The 24,775-nt window shown below is 40.5% G+C and overlaps 3 protein-coding genes across 4 annotated transcripts in view; 1 reads left to right on the forward strand and 2 right to left on the reverse strand.

Annotated features, from left to right (window-relative positions):
• Positions 1 to 3,340, reverse strand: part of snx27a (sorting nexin 27a) — a 12,697-nt gene extending 9,357 nt beyond the window's left edge. Inside the window, exon 1 of the mRNA XM_043217635.1 lies at positions 3,010 to 3,340. Coding sequence (XP_043073570.1) covers positions 3,010 to 3,311 — 302 coding nt within the window. The 5' untranslated portion in view covers positions 3,312 to 3,340. The remainder of the gene's footprint in view (positions 1 to 3,009) is intronic.
• Positions 3,341 to 4,933: 1,593 nt separating this feature from the next.
• s100a10a (S100 calcium binding protein A10a) lies at positions 4,934 to 9,045 on the reverse strand. 2 transcript variants are annotated; one of them, XM_043218271.1, is made up of 4 exons: positions 8,923 to 9,045; positions 5,726 to 5,893; positions 5,489 to 5,638; positions 4,934 to 5,394 (listed from the first exon to the last, which is right to left on the reverse strand). In XM_043218271.1, the coding sequence occupies exons 3-4, from the start codon at positions 5,627 to 5,629 to the stop codon at positions 5,230 to 5,232; spliced, it is 306 nt and encodes a 101-aa protein (XP_043074206.1). In that variant the 5' UTR covers positions 5,630 to 5,638; positions 5,726 to 5,893; positions 8,923 to 9,045; the 3' UTR covers positions 4,934 to 5,229. The 2 variants fall into 2 exon arrangements, with proteins under 2 accessions (XP_043074206.1, XP_043074205.1); XM_043218270.1 differs by lacking the exons at positions 5,726 to 5,893; positions 8,923 to 9,045 and having other exon boundaries at positions 5,489 to 5,719.
• On the forward strand, positions 7,346 to 19,184 carry trim46b (tripartite motif containing 46b). Its single transcript, XM_043218269.1, is given in 13 exon segments — positions 7,346 to 7,576; positions 8,938 to 9,193; positions 9,280 to 9,430; positions 10,281 to 10,479; positions 10,643 to 10,789; positions 12,129 to 12,224; positions 12,311 to 12,564; positions 12,659 to 12,780; positions 13,089 to 13,424; positions 14,319 to 14,548; positions 14,632 to 14,699; positions 17,683 to 17,987; positions 17,990 to 19,184. Coding segments are annotated over 13 exon segments (2,319 nt in total). The 5' UTR covers positions 7,346 to 7,552; the 3' UTR covers positions 18,121 to 19,184.
• The last annotated feature ends 5,591 nt before the right edge of the window (positions 19,185 to 24,775 follow it).

The following is a 24,775-nucleotide window of genomic DNA, read 5'->3' on the forward strand; positions in this document are numbered from 1 at the left end:
GGCCTTCTACACGACCACAGAAACAAACCCATTAGCCATTTGATTGCATCAAACAGGAAAGGGAAATTAAACACTCTTCAGGAATCCCCAACAGGGAAAACATTATTAACATATTTTTGCATAATAGTTTAAAGCAACTGAAAACGTAGGTTCTCAACGGACAGGGTTTAATCCGATTCCGTATAACATCACGTGCCTGAAAACCTGAACATGCTGAATAATGAGTTTGGAAAAGGAACAAACCGTTGTGTAACATGACATTCACATGACTGCAATGATTCCCTGCCGTGAACTTCCTCATTTCAGACTGGAAGTAATGAACAGACTTGATATAGGCTATTATAAACATCTTCTTTACCTTCTTAAAGTCAGGGATTTTTGAAGGTTACCTTTCATGCAGCGCGTAACACAGCTCTAAGGGAATTTTAAAAATAAATGAGTTTAAAATCTGAAAGTGCACCGTGTATGAAGTTACAGTCTCTCAACAGAGTTACAATCGAATCCGACTCATTAAAACAAATCGTTCCCAAGCCGTTTCACGTCGACGTCGAAACGAAAGTTATCGATCTTGGTGTGTACAGAGCTTTTGCAGCTTTAAACATATCCGTTTCCGTGGTAACGCTGCACTCAAAGCGACCCAAACGCAGCTTTATCGGGCATGACGAAATAAAAAATAATACCAATCCCCAACGCAAGGGAGGGCTTTGAAAAAAATGTATCGTAAAGTGAATCATTTGGGAGTCGCTGAGGAAATAAACGCTTATTATAAAGGCAATACGTGTTCTTTTTGACCTTGCGTGCATGTCAACCAAAATATAAATATTTCATTACCCATAATAGGGGCGCTTTAAACTTATTCATGTTTATATTATTCAACAGAGGACTGGAGAGACACCGAAAGCTAATCGAAAAAACAGCCCCGATGCTCATAAATGAACTTGCTTTGTGAACCCACTCCTTCTTCCTAAAAGGAGTTCCTCAGGAAACCAGCCTTGAGCTGATGAACACTTTTACGTATTAGGGGCATTTCCAAACAGAAAAAAAAAAAAAATCACGGTAAAACATTACAAAAATGAATAAATAAAAATGTCAAAAGTTGCTAGTAAGAGTCTGGGTATACGTGAAACATTTAAAGAGACAGTCGAACAATAATTTAGAAGTAGTAAGCGATGGCTCCTTTCCTATACGGATACGTTGTTCGCATTCAGATGGAAGTACGTACGTTTCATACATTGTTTAAAAAAAGATGACGCTATAGGGCAATGTCACCGGAGGAAATTAATTGTTGAATAAAGTAATTTACTTTAACTTGTGTTTACCGAAGATGTCGGAAAAAAAACTTGAGTGCGAGTCCCTTTAAAGTAAACTTGACTGAGGCTCAGAAAGTAACGGCCTTCATGTCCCTGAGAACCCTTTGCCTTTCCTTCCTTTCGAAGGAGGGGTAAATGTTTTCGTGACATTTTCAATGAATGTCAACATGGGATAAAATTAGCCCCATCAAATCAGATCAGGCGCGATGCGAATAAAAGTCATGTCTTTAAGGAGAACAATGAGCGATGAAAGCGCTATTAAATAGCATAACTTTTATATAGAAAACAGAATAATAATAGAATTACGCTTAGAGTCTCCTGACACTAGTATTCAGCGCGCAAATAACTTCACTGTTTATATACACATGCCTCGAGTTTATGCAATACACACAAATTAAATGACCGTACTGCATGGAGTTCAGGTGAAAGCTTACCACAAACATTTGAGTTTATTGCCTGGGACTGACATCAAGGCCCTTGTGAAGCCGTATTCGACTACAGAGTTCCCATACGATAAAACAGTGACCCCAATACGTCTCATTTTTTTATAATGCCGATCACGTTACCTGTGACACCTCCAATGACTAATTACGGCCAGCGCTGTGGCTCTATACATGCATAATGCAGCTTATGAATTAATATGCAGTGTAGAGTGTCTGCTAAATTTTCACTGAAGAAAGATACTTTCTTAAAACTCAAGGTTCACGCAATTGTAACACGACAAGACTGTACAAATAAAAGGTCAATTAATCAGCCAATTTTTTACTATCATCAATATTATTAGCGCTGGCCTAATAATAATAATAATAATAATATAAAAATGTACAGAAATATGCGTTTTCATATATTCTCTGGTAAAGTTTAAGGATAGGATATTATTTGTGTCTGACATAACATGCCAAGAATAAGCATGACGACCAATATAATACTGGTAGGGATTTTTTACACACACACAAAAAAATCAGAAAACAGAAACTCTTAATTTTTTAAGCTTATTGCATCTGATAAAAACAAAACAGACATCTCAAAGACGCCAAAATATTGGGATATTCATCACTAAATATAATGTATTTGTGTACAAGTGTCTTTTTTTTAAATGCATCAATTTTATGTAATCTCATTTGATATTATGTGTGCATTATATTGGCTATCCAGCTCCAAATACAGGTACAGGCCATTTAAAAAAACACGTAAAAAAACAACAACAAAGAAATTATATGCACTATATGCACCCAGGCTAACCCATATTAAAAATCAAGCACAGTTTAGGGTGCAGAACGTGTCATTTATCAGCTAAAACAACGACAAGAGATCAATATAACAGCACGCGATCACGAAACTGTCACGTATCAACAAGTTACCGAGCGCGAGACTCTTTCGGATTTACGACACATAAGCTTCAATGGAGCCGCACGAAATGACCGAATACACCAAACCAGCGCTCCTGTTGCACAACGACCGTTCAAGCGTCCGAGATCTCCCCAGCACGCGCTATCTCCTCAAGCCTTACATAATAACGGCGCGTTTATTATATTAGCAGGGACGCGTTGGCACGCGCGGCCACGAAAGCTCAAACAAGTCCACAGCTCCGCATGCTAACGCGTGAAAATAACGCCAAGCCGACAGCGAGCGGCGTCGGGCTGACAGCGGAGCAATGCGGCTTCCTAGGCTAAAATTAGCAATAAAGTGGGACACTTACACTTCTAGTATTCGGTCTCCTTTCACTATACCGGCCCGGTCCGCCGCACCGCCGGGTAGCACGGCGCTGACATGCTGGAGAGGAGCGTACAGCTCCCCGTTAATGCTCCGCAGCTGGCCGCCTTCACTCACTTGACCGCGGACGTTGAACCCGTATCCCGATTCCGACTTTACTATCCGAACCACGCGCGGACCCGAGGTCACCGTGGTCGGGGTCAGGCTACCAGAAGCCCCCGTCCCCGAACCGTTAACGCGGGGCGCTGCTGCGGGCCGAGCGGTCTCATCTCCTTCGACTTCCGCCATCTTTAACTCGGGCTTTTTTTTTTTTTTTTTTTCTCTCTCCTCCCGTAGGCCTTCAAAACAACGAGCCAGAAATACGCTTGACCCGCCCAACCATCACAAGATTTCTTTCACTTTCCTTAACGGACTGCGTCCGGTGTCTCTGGATGGGGCCAGAGGGCCTCCGGAGCCTGTCAGTTTGTTTCGGTGAATTATGTAAGAGGATATCCTCTACCTATCCATTTAAAAGGCGCGACTGAAAGTTAGTTGCGTGGAAGAAGCTGTCATTAACGCTATTTATTTATTTATTTTTGTACTTTGGTTTCACACGCCTAGTACATGTTTTTGTGAATTTATAAAATACTATATAACGCCATATATATTTTTTTAATTTGTATTTTATTAAAGCTGTTGTGTAAACAATTGAAAACCACACATATCGACTCTCATTTTCAGATTTATTATTATTTAAATATTTTTTAATATATATATATATATATATATATATATATATATATATATATATATATATATATATATGAGGACAAGCAGTCATATTTCTGACCAAAAACATTTGCAAATTAATTATTTTATTTATTTATTTAGATTTTCCACGTTCAGATATTTGTTTTGTTTAACTGAATAATAAATCCAGAGCGAAAGATATTTGTTAGCACAGTTCAAATGATGTGCCACGGCAGGCCTAGGGTGGACACCAATATTTTATTTTATATTATTTTTCATGTATGCAGATTGCATGCCAATATATTATAGTATGGCTCTAGCGCGGGTCTTCTCTGCCCTCTTGTGGCAGACAAGGAAACACACGGAACATTTTTTTGCATTTGGGATTATTTGGTTTTGCAGACGGTGTGGTTTGCTGTTTGTATTTTTAGCAGCGCAAACAAGGGGGCAACCCTCTGAAATTTAGTCACTTTGGCAAAGCCCCGTGTAAGTAAGTCTGTGATGACTTGGCCGTGGTCTGAATATCTGATCATGCGCATTTGTCTTGTGGCAATTTTTGTTTCTTTTTCATTTATCTTTATTGTTATTATATTAGTAATAACAGCTGTAATAGTACATATCATGTAACGTAATATATTACGGATACTAAAATGCTTAACCGAATTCTAACACAGAGAATCACATGACCACAAGGAAGCCATAAAATGACTGGTTTCTTTAAACAGAAGCAAAAAATAGTTTCCGGAGCTTGACTAATGACGTGTACTGTAATAAAAGAAATGCTATTCATCTTACGTTCTCTGAAAATGTCTGAACTTTCAATCAATTGGAAATAAAGTAAAATGCACGCATGCATCACTTTCAGTGTGTGTTCCTTTGGTAACTTTCAACACGGCGTTTTTTTTTTTGGCGAAAACATTCAGTATGTTTTTAAGCAACCGTACAAGTCCATTAAATTGACTATTTTTGTCTCTTGCAACCTTGTTTTCGTTTTTGTCAGCAAATGAAATAAGGCGCTTTTCTGACGAAGGCTTATTGAGTTCTAACTTTCACAACTCTTTTTTTTTTCCCATCCGAGCAGCCTTGGGTTTACACTCTAACCATTAACAGCTCTGAACACACCCCAGTAAAAGTTTAGAGTAACAGAGAGAATGTGCAAAAACTGTCGGATGTGAATCATACTTGTTATAACCGCATAGACATTTTTAATATAAAGTTTAGCACAGAAAGATGTTTGAACATATTTGGTTTCAGCAATTAAAACCTCACAGAATGCTGTCTGTAGGCCAAAGAGCGTTAAGACCTGTCACACACACACACCCACTGTACTTTAACCTGCCAGCGAAAGTCATTTTTATGGTTTTCATTCGATACTGAAGTACATACACAAACTCAAAAGAAAAGTAAAAAACAATCAGATATTTTAATAGACAACGGGATCGACTTTGCAGTTTATCTGCACGGATCATATTCCTCTTCATTTCCAGCTGGATGTCTTCTTTAACTGCATCCTATAGCACGCTTCACAGGCGATGGACAAACCCACAACCAAAGACACAAACTCCTCAAAGTTCACCTCGCCATCTCCATTGGCATCCAAGTCCTTCATAATTCTGTCTATGGTAGTCGGATCCTTCTGAGACTGGGGGGAAAAAAAGAATATTTGATAAACCAGAGATCTGGCTTTTCTCGGAAAACGAAAGAGAGGAGACCAGAAATGACACGAAGTTCCTCACCTTGAGAAACCCGGAGAGCTCGTTCTCCATCAGGGTTCGGAGTTCACGGCGGGTCAGGGTGCCGCTCTTACCCTCTTTTCCGGCGTAGCGGTGGAATACCATGATGAGGGACTCCATGGCGGTCTCTAGCTCGGATGGCATGGCTGCTCGCTGTGGAAAGCTGGTATGAATGTAACGCTGACAGATCCGATCTTTACGGCGCATTCGAAAGGATAAACGTCAGAAGGAAGAGCTTACCGTTTGAGTGTCTGAATGAAGAATTTGAGAAATGCTGGCTATCTCTCTCTCAGGACTTTATATGACCGAGCCCATGGGCAGGAGAAGGTCTTATCAGAGGAAGTTGAGCAATGCATTGATTACAGCACAGCATACAAGTGTATGAGTTATGCGAACTTTGTGAGTTCTCTATAGCAAGAGAAACAAGAGAAATTGTACAATAATCACTAGTATCAAAGTTTGGAGTAATTAAGATTTTTTTCATGTTTTTGAAAGAAGTATTTTATGGATTTAATTAATCACAAATACAGTAAACACTGTAATATAAATACTACTTAACTAAATAACCATTACAAAATGTAAAATAATGTTTTATGTTTTAAATATAATTTATTTATGCAGTGGCAAAGCTGAATTTTCTGCATCATTGCTCCAGTATTCAGTGTCACATGATCCTTCAGAAATCATTCCAATAGGCTGATTTGGTGATTTTTATTTATTGTGGAAACTGTGATACACTACTATCCAAAACCTTGGCATAATTAAAACAAGTAGCATGAACAAACAAACAAAAACTTTTATTTAACAAGGACGCATTAAAGTAACAGCAATAATATTTAAAATGGTATAAATATCCCTATTTCAAATAAATGCTGTATCACATTTTCACATATAATACTAATGATTAATTTAAAATATTATACAGTTAAGTGAAACTAAACGTTTCTTAGCGCGCTGCTTAGTGGTCAACTTCCGGTAGTGGCAGGAGAAACGAAGCTTTTCGAAACTCTGAATCAGTTGAACCGATTGCTTCGCAAAATGATTCACTATTTCGAATCGCTCGAAACGCCGCGTGCTGGCGGCATCTGCTGGTCAAAACGCCTCAAGTGCAACGAAATCTCAGCCGAAACATTTGACACCTATACTCGCATACACCTACACTCGCATACACCTATACTCGCATACATCTTAATATACTGGTTAATTAAAATTAATTAACCAGTATATTAAAAAAAACTAATCGTGAATGTATACGCTCGTTTAATAGGTTCGCCAGATCAAAGCCACCTGGCGGCGAACCATCGAACTTTTCTAAACCGAGATTCGAAACAGAACGACGTAACGTTAACGAAGCCCGGTTTGCTTAAATCGGAATCCGATACAAGCTCCCAAACACTGATTCCAGAGATACGTAAACATTAATAAAGCGTCATTTCCTTTCGACAAAAAAAAAAAAAAAAAAAAAAAAAAAACAGGTCTCCAGGTAACATCTGCACAGTTTTTTATATTTTTTTAATGGTTTGTTTTACAATGACTGGATTGGACAGTCGGTTCGACTAATGCATAGATAAATTCAGCTGTGGCTCGGCTATGCTGAGGCAGTAACCTTTAGCGCGCTGCTGCTGATGAAGCGGACGTGCTCGTTGCCACGGAAACGGGATGCGGGTTGGAGACCGAGAGCGTCGGTTTGAAAGCATCTCCAGCTGCGTGCGGATGTAGCGACATCCTACTAACCTACATTTCATCCCGAAGAAGGCAATGGCGGCCAACGGAAAATTCCCCGACTGACATATGATGATCTACCGTGACGAAACGAAACATAAACGGTATGTTTGGCCAGAATAATAGACGGCGTATTAAATCCGCATCGTGCATGTGGCGGCGATGCTTCTACGGTACGGCATGCGGTGGTTTATCGCGGTGGTATTGTTAGCCGGCTGCAAACCGCATATAGGCTTTTCGTGCTTGCCGATTAAAAAAGTGTGTAGCGATCTCGGCATGTCGCGCTGGTTTGCGACAGCAGTGGAGGGGAAGTGTCACGCGAGGTAAAGACAGCAGCATCCCGTAATGGCGCCCAGATTTCAGGTGAAGGTAAGGGCGCTGCCGAACACAGCACGGACCGGGGCGCCGTGCTAACCTGTTTACAGTCAAGCTTGCAGGTCAAAGCTCTCTCGCGTTTATTTAGAGCTAAAATCGTGTTAAATCTTTCGTCTTGTGCGATGAAGTGACCTATAAGGCCAGGTGACATTGCTGAATGACCGCGTTGTGATAAAAAAAGGCACATTAAGCTGCTGTAGGCCTTCCTAAAGCGTGTTTCGATATTTAAAGTATGATTTAAAACGTGTATGATAGACACGCTAGATTTTAAGAACACATTGCCATTGCATTAGATAATGCATAATAACTAGCGTAGTGATTTAAGTAAAACCAGCACCGGGAAATGGTTGTCGGATACAGCTAATTTAGGATTTTTTTTTTCACTGTGGTTTCTGGAGGTCAATTTAGGCTAACTAAATAAATTTAGTTTGTCCGTACTGTATGTTTTTTTAGGGATTTTTATGCAAAATGTGTATTTGCGCATGCTTTAGAAAAACAGGTGTCAGATCGGTGCGTTGTGCTGTTGCTCAGTCAGTCTTCGTCACCACAGATGTCTGTACTGTGCTGGTCTGACGGACAAGGTCACGTTTTAGCTGATGTGGACTTTCCGGAGCTTCCAATGTCACCCAGCTGTCTGCTTAAATCATCAGCATCAGGTCACTATCCATTTTTAAAGAGCGTTGCAGGCCAGTAGCAGTGCACCAGAGATAGCTATTTATAAAGGCGTGCATGTCTCTCAGCAACCGGGCAGATACTCGTTTTATCCACTACTTTCCTCTTTCTTAAACAGTGCGCAAAGACACATAATTCTCAAAAATTACGGGGAAAAAAATCTCTGTCCCAAATATGACTCAAAGACCTAAATTTATCGTGGAAGAGGCTACTGCTTACTATTTGTAATTTATCCATTTATGGATCTATTCCGCAGGTAGTGCATGAAACTTAAAATATTAGGACCACTGCACAATTTTTTTTAATAAATACAAATGCACTACGTTGTTTAAAAATCTGTTGACAAAAGCTGTTCCTAAAAATATATTTAAAATATACTTAAAATATATATCCACAAAAATAAGCAGCACAACTGTTTTTTTATTATCGATAATGAGAAGAAATGTTATTTGCATATCAGCATATTAGAATGATTTCTGAAGGATCATGTGATTTTTGATCAAACGCAGCCTTGATGAGAACAAGATGACGTTCAAAAACATAAAAAACACCTTTGAATAGTAGTACAATATATGTAATGCATTTTTTACACATAGCACACACAGTGTTTGGTTATTACAGTGTTTAAGTGTACTCAGTATTTGTAAGATCTATGATATATAACTTACCCTCCTCATTTTCAGTCCAACATGAAGAGTATGGAGCAGGAGTTGCAGTGTCCTGTGTGCAAGGACATTGTGAAGCAGCCTATCATACTTCCCTGCCTGCACAGCGTGTGTCTCATGTGTGCCTCCGAGGTGCTGGTTCAGAGCGGGTATCCCCAGCCCGAGCTCCCGCCGGAGCCCAACTCGCCCGCTTCCACCCCCAACACGCGGTCCCCGCGGCAGATGCGCAGACCCATGCCCAAGTCTGACCGCGTGGACCGCCTGTTGCGCTCAGGTGTGTAGAGACAAGAAAGACAAGGCACCGTCTTCAATGTCACATAAACAGGTCGATATATTTAGTTTATCTCGCTGTGTGTGTAGGTTCTGGGACGTACCCAGGCCGCAGGCGAAAGGAAGGCCCACCACCGCTCATGCTTTTTCCTTGCGCCCCCTGTGGACGAGATGTAGAATTAGGAGAGAGAGGACTGGCTGAGTGCATGAGGAACCTCACACTGGAGAGGATTGTAGAAAGGTAATAAATACACGCATAAGTTTGCATATTATATTACATATTTTAAAAATGTTTTTCAGTGTTTATGCTTATTAAATAATTTGGTTAGTGACCCGGTGATCTTGAATAATGTACAATATTATAGTTTTGCCTGTACTTGTTTGCTTATTTGATTAGTAATCTAGTAATATTAAATAGGAGCTTAAATACACTATTTAATATTATATTTGAACACGTATGCTTATTTTCTTGTTTAATTAGTGTCCTAAAAATCTTAAATAGAATATTTAATATTATCTTATACTCACTTTAATATTATAACAATATAATACAATACATAATATAGTATAATGTAATATGATATAATAGAATATTTTGAGGAGCCACATTTATTTGCTTGCTTGATTAGTGACCTAGTAATCTTAAATAAAATAAAAAGCCCAATTTAATAGTATATTATATTACTTGTAACAATATAATATAATTTAATAAATATAATCTAATACATTTCCAACATTACACTTATGCACTTCTATCATTTTAAATAAAATATTACATACACAATTTTATATTACATTTAATATTTGTAAAGGTACAGTACGATACCATATTAAATATTTAATAACAGAATTAATAGATACAATTGTAGCATTTTTTCTTATTTGATTAGTGATCTAGAGCCACTATTAAATAGAATGGAATTTTTCGATACTTGTTTACTTGGTTAGTAAAACAGTGATCTTATGTAGAGGTCTTGAATGCACAATTTTCCCTGTGTGTTATTATATCTGCATGAATAAAACCACATAGACAACTGATGAAAGACTTCACTGCAGGATCTCTCTCTCTCTCTCTCTCTCTCTTTCTCTAGGTACAGGCACACGGTGAGTTTGGGCAGTGTGGCTGTGATGTGTCAGTTCTGTAAACCCCCACAGGCCCTGGAGGCCACTAAAGGCTGTGCTGACTGCAGAGCCAGCTTCTGTAATGAGTGCTTCAAACTTTACCACCCCTGGGGCACTCCACGCGCCCAGCATGAACATGTTCAGCCCACCCTCAACTTCAGGCCAAAGGTGAGACGACTACCTCTCACACCTTGGGTGCCCATCCAGGGTCTAATCAATCATTTAACATAAAACTGCGCTCAAAACTCCTGTAATATTCTTGTGAATTTTCACAAAGACGCAGCTCTATTTTATCCGTAGCGTATCGTGACGTTTCTTTCCGTCTCTCTAGGTGTTGACATGCCCAGAACATGATCAGGAGAGGCTGCAGTTTTACTGTAAGTCATGTCAGATGCTGCTTTGTTCACTCTGCAAACTGCGTCGAATCCATGCAGGTCACAAGATCGCGCCGGTCACCCAAGCCTACCAGACTCTTAAGGTGTACTTTCTATTCATCTTGATTTTAATGAAACGACTGTCACACGCTGCCATGTTTTTCTCTTGTAGAGAAATTGATTGTACCAAAAGAAATGAAAAGCAAAGTAGGAGCAAATAAATGAATAAAAAAACAACAGTGCCACCTAATGGGAGTCCAGCGCAGTTCATGTGAAGTTACAAGCGTCTTTAAAAAAACCCCACAACAATGGAGAAAGTCATGTGATCAGATGAGTTTATACGATACAAACATTTTGCACAATGGTGTTCAGTTTGTTTAGCTGTGATGTTTAGGTCTATTCATCGCATGTCTTAGATCTATATTTTATGAACTCTTGAAAGTCAGGAAATCAGCAGTAAACACACCATTGTGGATGATTCTTCTGTAGTTTTTTTTTACTCGAACAGGACTGTTTTTTTTCTTTAGGATGATACTGTTCCCATGATCCAAAGGATATGAGAGGTCACTAAATGATCCAATAAGATTATATTTATTCTTTCATTCACAACGATACTTTACTAAATCACAAATAGGCTATATTATTTCTATTTTCTACTTACAAATACAAATTCACATCATACATCATTCAACATCGTATCACAACAGTTTTCAATTAAGGTTTTTTTGCATTTCTACTTGTAGTATTAACGCCAAATTATAATAAAGGCAAAACGTCACAAATAATTAAGGAATTGTTCACCCAAAAATGAAAATTACCCCATATTTTATTCCACCTGAAGCCATCCTAGGTGTATATGACTTTCTTCTTTCAGACGAACACAAGCTTGGTAATGCTTGTGGATAGTGGCCATTATTTTGAAACTTCGCAAATCAGATATATGCGCAAGTACTGTGATATAAAACTAACCTATACGCCAAGTTTCGGCTTGTCTTACCTATGACGATGTGCGAAACAATTTACTTCATATGTCTTACCTCGAAGCAAAAATCAGCCAAGAAGCTGGACCTTGATGCTCAGTCAGTTATTTACACTATAATTTTAAAACTAGAAATATTTTTGTTACAAAAACCCATCGATATGCATCTGAAGACATGTGATAACATGTGTATGGGTTAGTTTTACATCGCAGTACTTGTGGATATATATCCGATTTACGGAGCTTCAAAATAATGGCCACTATCTACCCTCATTACCAAATTTTTTAAAGAATTTTTTCTGAAAGAAGAAACTCATATACACCTAGGAACGGCTTTGGGGAGAGTAAAATAGGGGGTCATTTTCATTTTTGAGTGAAACATTCCTTTAACCTTCTCAATAAAGGCGGCAGATTAAAAATAAATTAAATAATCTTTTACATTGTGTGTTGTTTTTAAACCCTAGGACAAGATCACTAAGGAGCTGAACTACATCCTGTCTAATCAGGACACGGTGTTGACTCAGATCACACAATTGGAGAATGCCATCACTCAAACTGAGGTACGGCCGCCTTTTCCATCTCTGTCACAAAAGGAAAGCAGGTGTTTGATGTGCTCAGCAGCAATTGTCCGTGTGCATGAATGCAGGTGAACAGCGTATCTGCCAAAGAGCAGCTCTCTCACTGCGTGAAGGAGATAATGGCGTTGCTGACCGAGAGGCAGACAATGCTGGCCCAGGCTCTGGAAAGCTCACGGCAGAGAAGAGCAGATGCTTTGGCCAATCAGGTGGCTGAAAAACGTAGCCTGCTGGAGCACGCCGGCTTGATGGCTTTCACTCAAGAGCTGCTCAAAGAAAACGACCCATCTAGCTTTGTGCACGCGGCCAGAATAACACACAACAGGTGGGATGGCTTCCTCCACTTATTATCAGCTGATAATACTGATGTCTGTTCCTAAAATCCGAAAACACTGGACTGTCATCTCTCTTTCTGGCAGATTGGCCCAGGCTATTGAATCTATGCAGCGTTTCTCTCTTTCCGCCGATCCTTCATTCCGACACTTCCAGCTTGACGTTTCCAGAGAGCTCAAACTCCTCACAGACCTGAACTTCATTCAGGGTAAGAAAAGAGAATAAATGATCGCTAACATTCAGCTAAAAAACTCATAATGTCTATCTTTAATGTGTCAATGGGGTGTTAGATTATTAATAGACATTAATGACAGAATTGCCCAGTTAACTTCCAATTCAAATGTATTGTTATGTTGGTATATAAACTACTTTCAGTGCAAAGGTATATTGACTATTTTAAACTTGAATGTGTGAATAAACTACCTGAAACATAAGTTGTTATGGTGAAAACTGGATGTTACTTTGCAAAAAGTAATCTGATGATCTAACCCCAAGCAAAATGACCTATCCCATCAGCCCCTCACGCTCCTGTGATCGACACCCAGCGAACCCTCGCCTACGACCAGCTCTTCTTGTGCTGGCGGCTGCCTCAGGACTCCACTCCTGCCTGGCACTACTCTGTGGAATTCCGGCGGCGGGGGGTGGTGCCGGGGCGCGGGCTAGAGGGGATTCATGGGGGATTGGCCGCTGCTCGTTGGGGCTGGCAGAGATTGGAGGAGGTGACCGGGACCTGTGCGGTGATTGACAGGCTGGAGATGGACAGCGTGTATGTCCTGAGGGTGAGAGGCTGCAACAAGGCCGGCTTTGGCGAGTACAGCGAGGAAGTATATTTACACACACCACCCGCTCCAGGTAAGAAACACCTTCTGAGGACTTTTCTAAACAAACAAAATTCATTTCCGAATGATACTCATCTGCTCATTTATCTTCTTTTCTCTTTATCTTTTTTTTGTTTAACCATTCCCATCTCCTTCTCTACAACCTTTGGTTTTTCCATGTTTTCCAGCTTTAGTGACAACAGCGCGATTTTCCTGCTCCCTTTTGAAAGCACTTAAAAATCATTATCATATATCTTTTTTCATGTTCGGAATTCCCTCATCGCTTAATTATTTAAAGCCATTCATTCTTTAAACCATCAGTATGTTTACTTTCCACACTAAACCCTCAATGTATTGAAATATTACGTGAATGTCGACCCATCCGCTTTGTAAATGTGGCCGTAAGCAAACTTTAATGCTCCATAATGTTTTTTAACCACATTAAACGGAGGCCCATGTTACAAATAATAATCCAAGATTTGCAAAATCCAACCAGAAGGCAGATGTTCACAAAAAAACACCAACATTAGCTTATGCTATAAATGAAAACAAGGCATACAAAGCTATGAATCAGATTTTTAAGATGAAATAAATTCATTTTTGATATGAATAAAATCTGAAGATGAAGTACATCTTTTCTTCTCTGCTGGAACGCAAATCTTCCTGCTTTTTGCAGTCTTGATTTTACCCTGCTATTCCCAGAGTGCATTTCTTTGTCTTCTTTCCTTGTTTACTGTTTTCCTGATTGCTGTTTTTATGCCTTGTCCTCCTTTTGCGTATTCTATACTGCTATTCTCCCTTTCCAACCACTCTTACGTCCCTCCCTTTGGTGCCTTAATACTATGTCCCTCTTTCCCCTCTTCTTCTGTCCCTCTGAACATTTCTCCCATATTCCCTCGCTGTTGTCGTCCTCCCGCCCCTCCGACAGTGTTGAATTTTTACCTGGACTCTCGTTGGGGTCTGCACGCGGACAGACTGGTGGTGAGTAAGGAGCAGCGGTGTGCTCGCAGTGTGCCTGGTCTCTCCCTGCTGCAGGCGGCAGATCGGGCCCTCACTTCCTGTCACCTGACAGCTGACCTGCTTGTGGGAGACGTGGCCATAACGCAGGGCAGACACTATTGGGCATGCTCAGTGGAGCCTGGCTCATATCTGGTCAAGGCAAGTTTCTCAAGGCAAGTCTTGTAACTTTTCTTTTTATATCACTTTTTTCTCTCATTTTTGTCCTTGGCTCTGTTCTGTAGGTTGGAGTGGGCCTGGAGTCTAAACTTCAGGAGTGGTTTCATCTGCCTCAAGATATGGCTAGTCCAAGGTAAGAAAATGAACAGAAAGAAAGAAAAAGGACAGAAAAGAAGAGGTAACAATACCTAATACTTCCAATTTTGCTTTTATTATGACCAAAATTATTAAAATGATGATTTTAAAACAATTAAAATCTAAATAAAAAACTTCTTAAAGTTTTTTCACCATGACAGACTAGTACAGCGACTGCATTACTGCAGAAGCTGCACCGATCCGCCTGTCAATCTCTCGTTCCATCCTTCCCTCACTCGTGAACGAGACCCCAAGATACTTAAATCCTCCACCTGGGGCAGGAGCTCCCCACCAACCTGAAGGGGCAAGCCACCCTTGTCCTGACTGAGGACCAAGGCCTCAGACTTGGAGGTGCTGATTTTCATCCCTGCCGCTTCACACTCAGCTGCAAACCGCCCAGCACACACTGTAGGTCTTGGCCCAGATGCAGCCAACAGAACAACATCATCAGCAAAAAGCAGAGAAGCTATCCTGTGGTCACCAAACCAGACCCTCCGGCCCCTGACTGCGCTAGAAATCCTGTCCATAAAAATAATGAACAGGACCGGTGACAAAGGGCAGCCCTGTCGGAGTCCAACATGCACTGGAAACAAGTCTGACTTAATGCCGGCAATGCGAACCAAGCTCCTGCTCTGATCATACAGGATCGGACAGCCCTTCCCCTTACCCCATATTCCCAGAGCACCCCCACAGGACACCACGAGGAACCCGGGTCGAATGCCTTCTCCAAATCCACAAAACACATGTAGACTGGTTGGGCAAACTCCCAGGAACCCTCCAGCATCCTGGAGAGGGTATAGAGCTGGTCCAGTGTTCCACGTCCAGGGCGAAACCCGCATTGTTCCTCTTTGAAGCCGAGGTTCAACTATCGGGCGTCTCCTCTCCAGTACTCCTGGCATAGACTTTCCCAGGAGGCTGAAGTGTGATCCCCTATAGTTGGAGCACACCCTCCGGTCCCCTTCTTGAAAAGAGGAACCACCACCCCGCCTGCCAGTCCAGAGGCACTTTCCCCGCCAGTCCACGCGCGATGCTGCAGAGGCGTGTCAGCCAAGACAGCCCCACAACATCCAGAGACCTGAGGTATTCCGGGCGGATCTCGCCCACCCCTGGTGCCTTGCCACAGAGGAGCTTCTCAACCACCTCAGTGACCTCAGCTAGGGTAATGGTCGAGTCCCCTCGATCCCCGGCCTCTGCTCTGTGCGTGTTGACGGGATTGAGGAGGTCTCAAAGTATTCCTTCCACCGCCCACAATATCCCCAGTCGAGGTTAGCAGGTTCCCATCAGCACTATATACGGTGTTGGCAGGGCACTGCTTTCCCTTTCTGAGGCGCGGGACGGTTTGCCAGAACCTCTTTGGAGGCCGCTCGATAGTCATTTTCCATGGCCTCCCGAACTCCTCCCAGACCCGAGTTTTTGCCTGCACAACCACCCGGCAGCAGTCCGCTTGGCCCACTGGTACCTGTCAGCTGCTTCAGGGGTCCTCGGGCCAACCATGCCCGATAGGACTCCTTCTTCAGCTTGACGGCATCCTCTACTTCGGTGTCCACCATCGGGTTCGTTGTTGGGCCACCGGAGACTTTAAGTGGAGGCACTCAAAGAGGTAGAGAACATAGTCCATTCGACTCAATGTCTCCAGCCTCCTCGATCCGCAGGCGGAGTTGAAGATCTCACTGACAGGGTCTCTGCCAAACGCTCCCAACAGACCCTCGGTATGCGTTTGGGCCTGCCAAGTCTGTCCGCCTCCTCCCCGCCAACGGATCCAACTCACCACTGGTTCAGTTGACAGCTCATTTTTGTCCTTGTGCTCTGACATCTGTAGAGATTGGATGATACCTGGAGTCTAAACTTCAGGAGTGGTTTGTATCTGCCTCAATGATATGGTGTTCTAGGACAGACCGTCCAAGGTAAGAAAAGATCGGGGAACAGAATCACGCTCCTCCAACTAGAAAAGGACAGAAAGGACGAAGTTGGAGCTGAACCCTGAGAAGAGCCATTCGTAGTGATAACCTAGGGAGGCGACTCTTCCAATTTTGCGGGCAACACCAGAGTAGTGAAGAGTCCAGCCCTTTTCGAGAAGATGGGTTCCAGATTATGACCAAAATTATTAAAATGATGATTTTAAAACAATTAAAAAATAGATTCTGAGTCCAGGGGTTGGGTTGTAAAAAACTTCTTAAAGGGGTATTTTCACAGTGATGCTATGAAAGGTCCATTTCAGTTCCCCAAAAAACCTTTCATGGAACATTCTTAAAAATAGCAATTGCTATTATGGGTAATGAAGGGTTTATATATTTGGGTTTTGGGAATCCCCAATATCAGCTTGACATGCATGCAAGGTCTAAAACACTTCTGTTGTCTTGTAATATTTGTTTATCCTATTTGCTCAGTGACCGTAAAACTGTTTTTTCAAACCTCTCCTTTGCGTGATGTTAATCTGTGGTGATTGGTATCATTTTCATCTCATCATGTCTGCAATGCCCGATAAAGCAGCGTTTGTGAACACAGTGCTGCTTCGTTTACTGCGTTTTTGGGCAAACGGCTATGTTCACTGCTTCAAAAGTGGCACCTAGTGGCAAAGAATGAATTTGCATTTTCATTCAGACCAACGCAAAAAGACCAGTAAGTAGGCAGGCTTGACTTAGTTTTAAAAACAGAATAAAAACGGTGCACTTCCAGATTGAAAACTTTGCAGGATGTTTTTATTCACTTACACCCTCCATGAAAGAGCATTTTCAAAAACCCATAATAGAAGCACTTTAACATTTTTAAGAACATTTCAAACATCGAATCGTTTCCACAATATAGAGCCGTTTGTTTAATGAAAAAAATTCCATAGATATCGGAGTTCTTCAAAGTGAGCGTACTGACACACTTCTGGATGAGAATAAAACAGAACTGAGCTGGGTGATGGCACCATTGTCTTCAAAATCCTTTATCATGCTGGCTTTAAGCATACTGAATCCATCTTGTCTGTCTGACAGATATGATCCAGACAGCGGCCATGACAGTGGAGCCGAAGATTCGTCAGATTCTCCTCCCCCTTTCTCTTTCCTCACAATGGGTATGGGCAAGATCTACCTGCCCTCCTCCGCCAACTCCCATCACACCAACGCCAATTACCGAGAGTCTGGCTTCACTAACGGCAACGGGCCTTCGTCGCCGACTGGCGTCACCTATCCACTGCCTCCGAGACTAGGAGTGTGTCTCGACTTTGAGAAGGGGCGTGTTACGTTTTACGACGCCCACTCTCTCCGCCCACTATGGGAGGGGCCTGTGGACTGCTCCGCCCCGTGTGCCCCGCTTTCTGTTTCATTGGAGGCGGAGCTCTGCAGCTACAGGAGCTGGTAGCCAACCGTAATGCAAATCAAACCCCTGTAAGACGTGTCACTATTCAGTCACGTGTTACGAAACTGAACTGAACTGATTCATCACCGTTTTTATAATTCGATTTTAGAGACAGTTGTTTTTAATTGCACCCAATGTCAGTCTCTGCTTATTTCCCTTTTTGTTTTGAGAGGCCTTTATTGCTGCACTGCTTGCTGAATTACTGATGAATTATTCATTCCGATGCCACCTATATACCCAAGAAAACTATTTAAATGCATATTCACCTATATACACACACACACACATAATATATATGCAAAAATATATGTTTCCCAACTTATAATCAGCGACCTCTCTGTTCTAATGTAGGAAACGTGCCTCACAGTTTTTTTAAAACTAGATTCCTCTCACACTGCGGATATTGTAGTGATATAATATACCTTGTATAAAAGTGTTTTTCGTTTATTAATCTCCAAACAGAGCAGAAATTCCAGACTGTTACAGAAGGCTTCGTTTTGTAACCCACAATACAATCGTAAACATCTGCTCTTTAACCTTTAGCCATGTGCTTTCAGGACAGACCTGTCAAACTCTCTCAGCTGTCAACTGGAGCATTTAAAAAGACATTTACTCAACATACAGTACGTCTAATGCCAGACCAAATGCTTCTCGCTGCTGTTTTTGCCTTAGATGTCTAAGAAGAATTTTGATTTGTTCAAATATGTGACTTCTAGATTGCATTGGATATATAAAAGGATTTATTAAGGCACACTTACCTTATAGCTTACACTAATTGTTGTTTTGGATCCCCCTATGCTATCGAACGATTGGAAAATATTTAAAGCTACATGAATTAAGCGAAGCTTCTTCTTAAGAATGAATCGTCAATGCAATAGATTGGAAGTGCACTGCTTTGCTCGGTGTTTATGCGATTGAAAGTGTATGTGTGTGTGCACTAACCCCACCATTATAAGTCACCTTATGCAAATTCATACCGAAGTTCGTAGAGAATATTTTTTAAGAGTTTGACTCATGCGCTTGATTTGAGTCCAGCCCAAAGCTGTGCTTGCCTGGAATGGCTTTAGTGTGTAGTTTGAAACTTGTTGGAGAGAATGGTGGCTTTTGCCTGCTGGTAATAAATAATTCTAATAAATAATTCTCTAGTCTTAATATCATTCACAGATTATACTCAAAACAACTGATGTATTGCTGTTTTGTATCAGTAGGGGGCAGCAGTTTATTCAAACGCATAGAGTACGAGCGCCAGGCCTCTTGCAGGGTGGATTAGACGTGAACTGCTGCAAATGCCTCCATTTAGATAAACATTTGGCTATCAAAGGAATCAGGTCACATATGAAAACAAGACCTAGTGGGCCTTCCATATGAATTGGTGCATGCCGCTTTTATTGAATTTTTATCAAGCATATGACAGAAAAATTGTGCCATTGTAGAAGATGTCCCTCGAAACTATAGGGAGATCCGATGACGCATGACCCCCCTCTAAGGCTTTGAACTTCCAAAGGAGGTCACAGACAAGGATTCCTTTCACATACATATAGCTTATATACGCGTGACGCACATAGCCTATATAAGTATGTTTCAGTAACCACAAAAAAAATGAATTGGTCTAATTTTTTGGCAAAAATAAGTCAAATAAAATCATATATAATCAGTGCACAAATAAAATTTGTCAAACATAGTAACAGCTGCATGGTTGGTGAGAACTGGCACGTCAAAAATTTGGTGTCTTTAAGAGAGCTGACTGAACTAGGGGTGCCCATAATTTCGTTCACTAAATATTTGTACACAGAAGGTGTATTTGATGTAAAAATGAAAAAAACAAAAACAAACAAACCAAAAAACATTGAAGATAAATCTCTCTCAGGCTATTTATAAATCTAGATACATCTTGCTCATGTTATCTGTATATTAAGTTTTTTCCCCTCTACATTTTTGCAATGCCACACCATAGGACTCAACTACCCATATACCATTCAATATTTAGTGAAGCAAACTATAAATAATTATTTCTGGCACAGATAGATACTTAAAGGAATAGTTCACCCAAAAATGAAAATCCTGTCATCAGTTACTCGCTCTGAAGTGGTTTTGGGTCACTGACTTCCATAGCATTTTTTCCTACTATGGAAGTCAACGGTGACCCAAAACAGCCTGGTTACAAACTTTCTTTATAATATCTTCCTTCGTGTTTGGCAGAACAAAGAAATTCATACAGATTTGGAGGTACTTGAGGGTGAGTAAATGAACATATAAGATTCTTTAGCCCCCCACAACGTTCTACACATGATTCAAGCGCACTTGTCTTACATTTTCGGTGTCAACGCACTACTTGCACTATTTATATTAGACATTTTTTATACTTTTTTTTTTTTTTTAATACAATTTCTACATTTCTTTAATACTTTAAACCATTTCTAAAGTACGACTTTCTAATCAGCGTACAACATACGCACCCTATTTTCCCTTCAACTTTATATCGGTTAGAATTCAAAGAAACCAAATACGTTTTGATACTACGCAGATACGCATGGCTGTATATATGCTCCTTTCGAAAACTTCTTATATGAAAATCCACACATGTCTTTAATTGCTGCCATGTTGGTTAGAAACCAGAAAGTGGAGTGGTTAGGTATGTTTCAGCTTAGACAGACCCTTTGAGAGCCGATGAGCCAAAGGAGGGGTTAGCCAATGTTTTCCTCTCGTGGAATGTAACGTTTCAGAAAAGTTACATTATAAAAGCACACATTTCTCTTATGGCTTAAGTTTCTTATGAAGGAAATCCAAGACTGTGTCGCCTTTCTCCCTCTTTCTCACACACACACACACACACACCTTCATTGCTTTAGGGAGTGTGATGGCCCAATAAGAGCCGAGGGTGATATTTCTTAAAGATTGCGCGTCATAGGTTGATTTTCTCTGTCTTTCATCTCCGCTTTCATCCAAACGACAGATCTGCTCCCACCGCTTTCCACCATTCATCTCCGACAAAGTTTTGCACGCTTTATCTTCATCCCGATCTCTTTCTTCCTCTCTTTCTTCTCCCCCTCACCATCATCCATTTGGCTTTTGGCGATTCTCGGCCCGGGGAGAAGGAAAACTAAGCAGCAGATTGGGTTTTGACTGACTGAAGGTATGTAGCCACAACACCACATGTAGCTGCAGCCTCTAATCCGTACCAGGAAGTCTTATGCACAGTCAGGGGGAAATAGTCAGGGGGGAAATTTTTAAATACCTCAGAAGCTTTGCAGCTGCTTAACCTTCTGTGATTTTCGTTTAATAAGACCAGTCATTTCCCGAAGCCCCACAGACTAAAATATCCGTAAAGCGTTCGTCCGTAGTCTCGGTGGCTGGTCGTATAGCTGCGCCCGTTGATCCATCACGTTACGAGCTTAGACCTAGACCAGCTGTTGTAGGTCTACCCCGGTTGTTGCCATCTGCGTCTCTAGCTGACTAGACTAGAAGGAGGGCTAGACGGTGGTAATACTCCGTTATTGTAGGGTAAAGACTCTCGACAGACCACTGCACGCTTATATTTTGATTTTATTCACCGCAATGACTATTGACTAATTGTAGGATTGAGTTTCGTGGAGTTTGCAGACGTATCTAAAAATGCTCGGTATCAAAGAGCTGTCGAATGTTTCGCTTCTTGAGAAAAAGTCATTTGGAAAAAAACGTTGAAAGCATGTAAACTGCTGGATACATCTAGTTGTTTCTGAAAGCAAATATAGAGTGAAAAATTTATATCGATAACTTCAAGGTTGAAGTCAAAATTCAAATGTGTTTGTATTGTGAAAAAACAACTTGTTCAAAATGATCCCGATTAATTGCATGCAAAATGAAGGTTTTTGTTTTCGTAGTAACATATGTGCGTGTATTGTGCATATATAAAGACATATACAGTATATATTTTGAAAATACATGTATTAACATGCACATATTTGTATTCATAGAATTTCTATTATATATAAAAATATAAACTAGTGCTGTCAAATGATTAATCGCATCTGTAATACAAGTTGCTTACATAATGTATAAACTATATATATATATATATATATATATATATATATATATATATATATATATATATATGTTTATTTATTATATAAAATATAAAAGCCTGAATATATAAATGTATAAACAGAAATATTTTCCAAAATATATACTGTGTGTATTTATATGTACATAATATACATATATTATTTATACTTTTATTTTGTATGCAAATGAGCATTAAAATAATAACATATAATAAAATGCTGATGTTCAATGTTTAATTGTTTTTGTAGCCGAGTCTGTTCTGAATATAGAAACTGACTTTCTAAAATAAACCTATTTCAAAACAGTCGCTCTAGTAAAACGTGCGACAACTTTCTGTCGTTCCTTTCAACAGGAAATCTGGATGTTTTCATCTTTTAAATCGGCTAGCAACCAACATAAGCCATTTTGGCACAATAACTACTGGATGCAATGCATTAGCAAAGTGCATTACTGTGAACCTCGGCGAGATCCTCGTCCCACATGAAACGCAAAGCAGGGTGATCAAAATCATTCCGTTTCATTACTTGTTAAGAAGATTTGAGAGGTAAAGCTGTCGCCCGACTCCCTTCCCCCTCTGTATACATGAACGTTACACTAATACTCTTCTGTCTCCATATGGATCCTCTCGTGTGCCGGACAGCAGCGCTGGAGTGGAGGGATCGGCCACGTTTAACTGTTTCAACTCTTCACCCTCCCCTCACGGCCGTCCCATCTGTCCCGCTATTAGTAAATCCCCACAGATAAATACAAGCTTTTGAGGATCATTGCCTAGGCAGGTTTTCCACGGTCTGAGCAAGACTGAGTGTGGCTGACCTCGATAGCAACCTGCACCACATTTTGCGTTTGGCCCGAGTACGTGCAAATAATCCACCCGGCTCCATCCTGCGCAAAAACCATTTCATTGTACGCTAATATTAGAGCAACAGCTGAGCGACTAATTGCTGGTGAATTAGCCAGACAGCACATCATATGAAACTCATTTTCAAACGGCACCTGTTTGGTTCTGCATCGTAAGTGACCCACGGTTTATCATCAATGCTGGATCATATAATACGAATGAAGTCCAGTACTGGTGTGTCGTGCTTTCCAGGTGTTCTCTCCTCTGAATAAGTCATTTCAGACATCTGAAAATGAGTTATGCGTGTCTGGATACAGCATGAATGTTAGAAACACGCTGCAGGGTGTTTTCACTTTTACGCGTATGATGCATTTATCATCGATTTGAAGTCTCCTGGCCTGTGCGAGAGTCTTTTTCTTTGTCTAAAAATGTGTAATCGTGAATAAGCACATTTAACACTTTTCAAGTGGAAAAAAGGCTATAAACCACCTAATAATGAAGGTTTTGCCTTTGGTCATCCAGATGTAGGTGAGTTTTATAGTTAATCAGAACAGTTTGGACAATTTAGCATCTCACTCACCAATGGATCCTCTGTTGTGAATGGGTGCCGTGAGAATGAGAGTCTAAATAGCTAATAAAACTTTACAATAACCCTCAAATACAGCGCTCTAGTTCAACAATTAACATCTTGTGTATTTGTAAGAAACAAATCCATCATAATAACGCTTAATATAGTAAAAAAACGCTACATTTTTTGGACTCGACTGTGCATATTTTTCTCCTGATTCACTGAATGAAGCGATATTATGGACAGAGGACTCATATTTTAATTAGAAGCAATGATCTGAAGCTAAAAAGATGGATTTGTTTATTACAAACATGCAGCTTTCGACAGTAATTGATGGACTGGAGTTAAAGTGGGTTTTTGTGATGTTTTTATTTGGACTCTCATTCTGACGGCACCCATTCACTGCAGAGGATACATTGGTGAGAAAGTGATTTGATGCTAAATCTCTGCTCGGATGCTGAAGCAAAATTTATTTATTTTTAGCAAATGTCAGTTTTTAGATGAACGTCATAACAAACAATGAATCAGGGTTGATTGCTATGATCTTCAGAAGCGCCGTCCAGCACCGGAATGCTGATTAAATTCACTAGCAAACATCCTCTGCAAACAAAACCAGATTTAAACGGGAATATATAATTCATGCTTTCAGTCATGCTAACCACCCATTTGATTGGCCGTCTAAGGTAGACTCTGAAAACCCAAGTTTTACATCATCTCAAGTATATACAGTATAATGCATCCCCGTGGAACATGACCAGCATCTGTTCAGTATTTCCATTTTGTTCCAAATGTCTTGGATCACATCTGGAAGCGTCAAGTCTTGAAGTTATGTTTCAGCTGTGAATGTGTTTTATTTTTAGCTTGGTTCCCTAATAAACCTTCATGAGTTACACAGGTTATACAAGAGTTAAAGAACCGAACGTTAACCTATTCACAACAACACATTGAGAGACACCTGCAGAGGAAGATACGTCAGTCTAAAAATAATGTATATCCCTTTTTTTTGCCATTTACCTGTATTTTATGTGTTTAGTTGGGCAGTCATTTCATAGAGTGTTAAACATGGCAGATTTTAATGCTGATGGAGTAAAGGTGTAACCTCAGATAGACGTCTAACGTGAGCCCATAACTCACTGCGAGCAGGCTAACACTGTTCCCATGGTGTAAAATAACAGGAATCGTTCGATGCTGTTCATCTGTTTAAAACTGCATAAGAATGCAAGAACTGCTTTTATGAGTTTAAATATGCGGGCTTGTTTAAAAAAAGTTTTCAATGTTT

Source organism: Puntigrus tetrazona, chromosome 19 (assembly GCF_018831695.1).
Source record: "Puntigrus tetrazona isolate hp1 chromosome 19, ASM1883169v1, whole genome shotgun sequence".
NCBI lineage: Eukaryota > Metazoa > Chordata > Actinopteri > Cypriniformes > Cyprinidae > Puntigrus > Puntigrus tetrazona.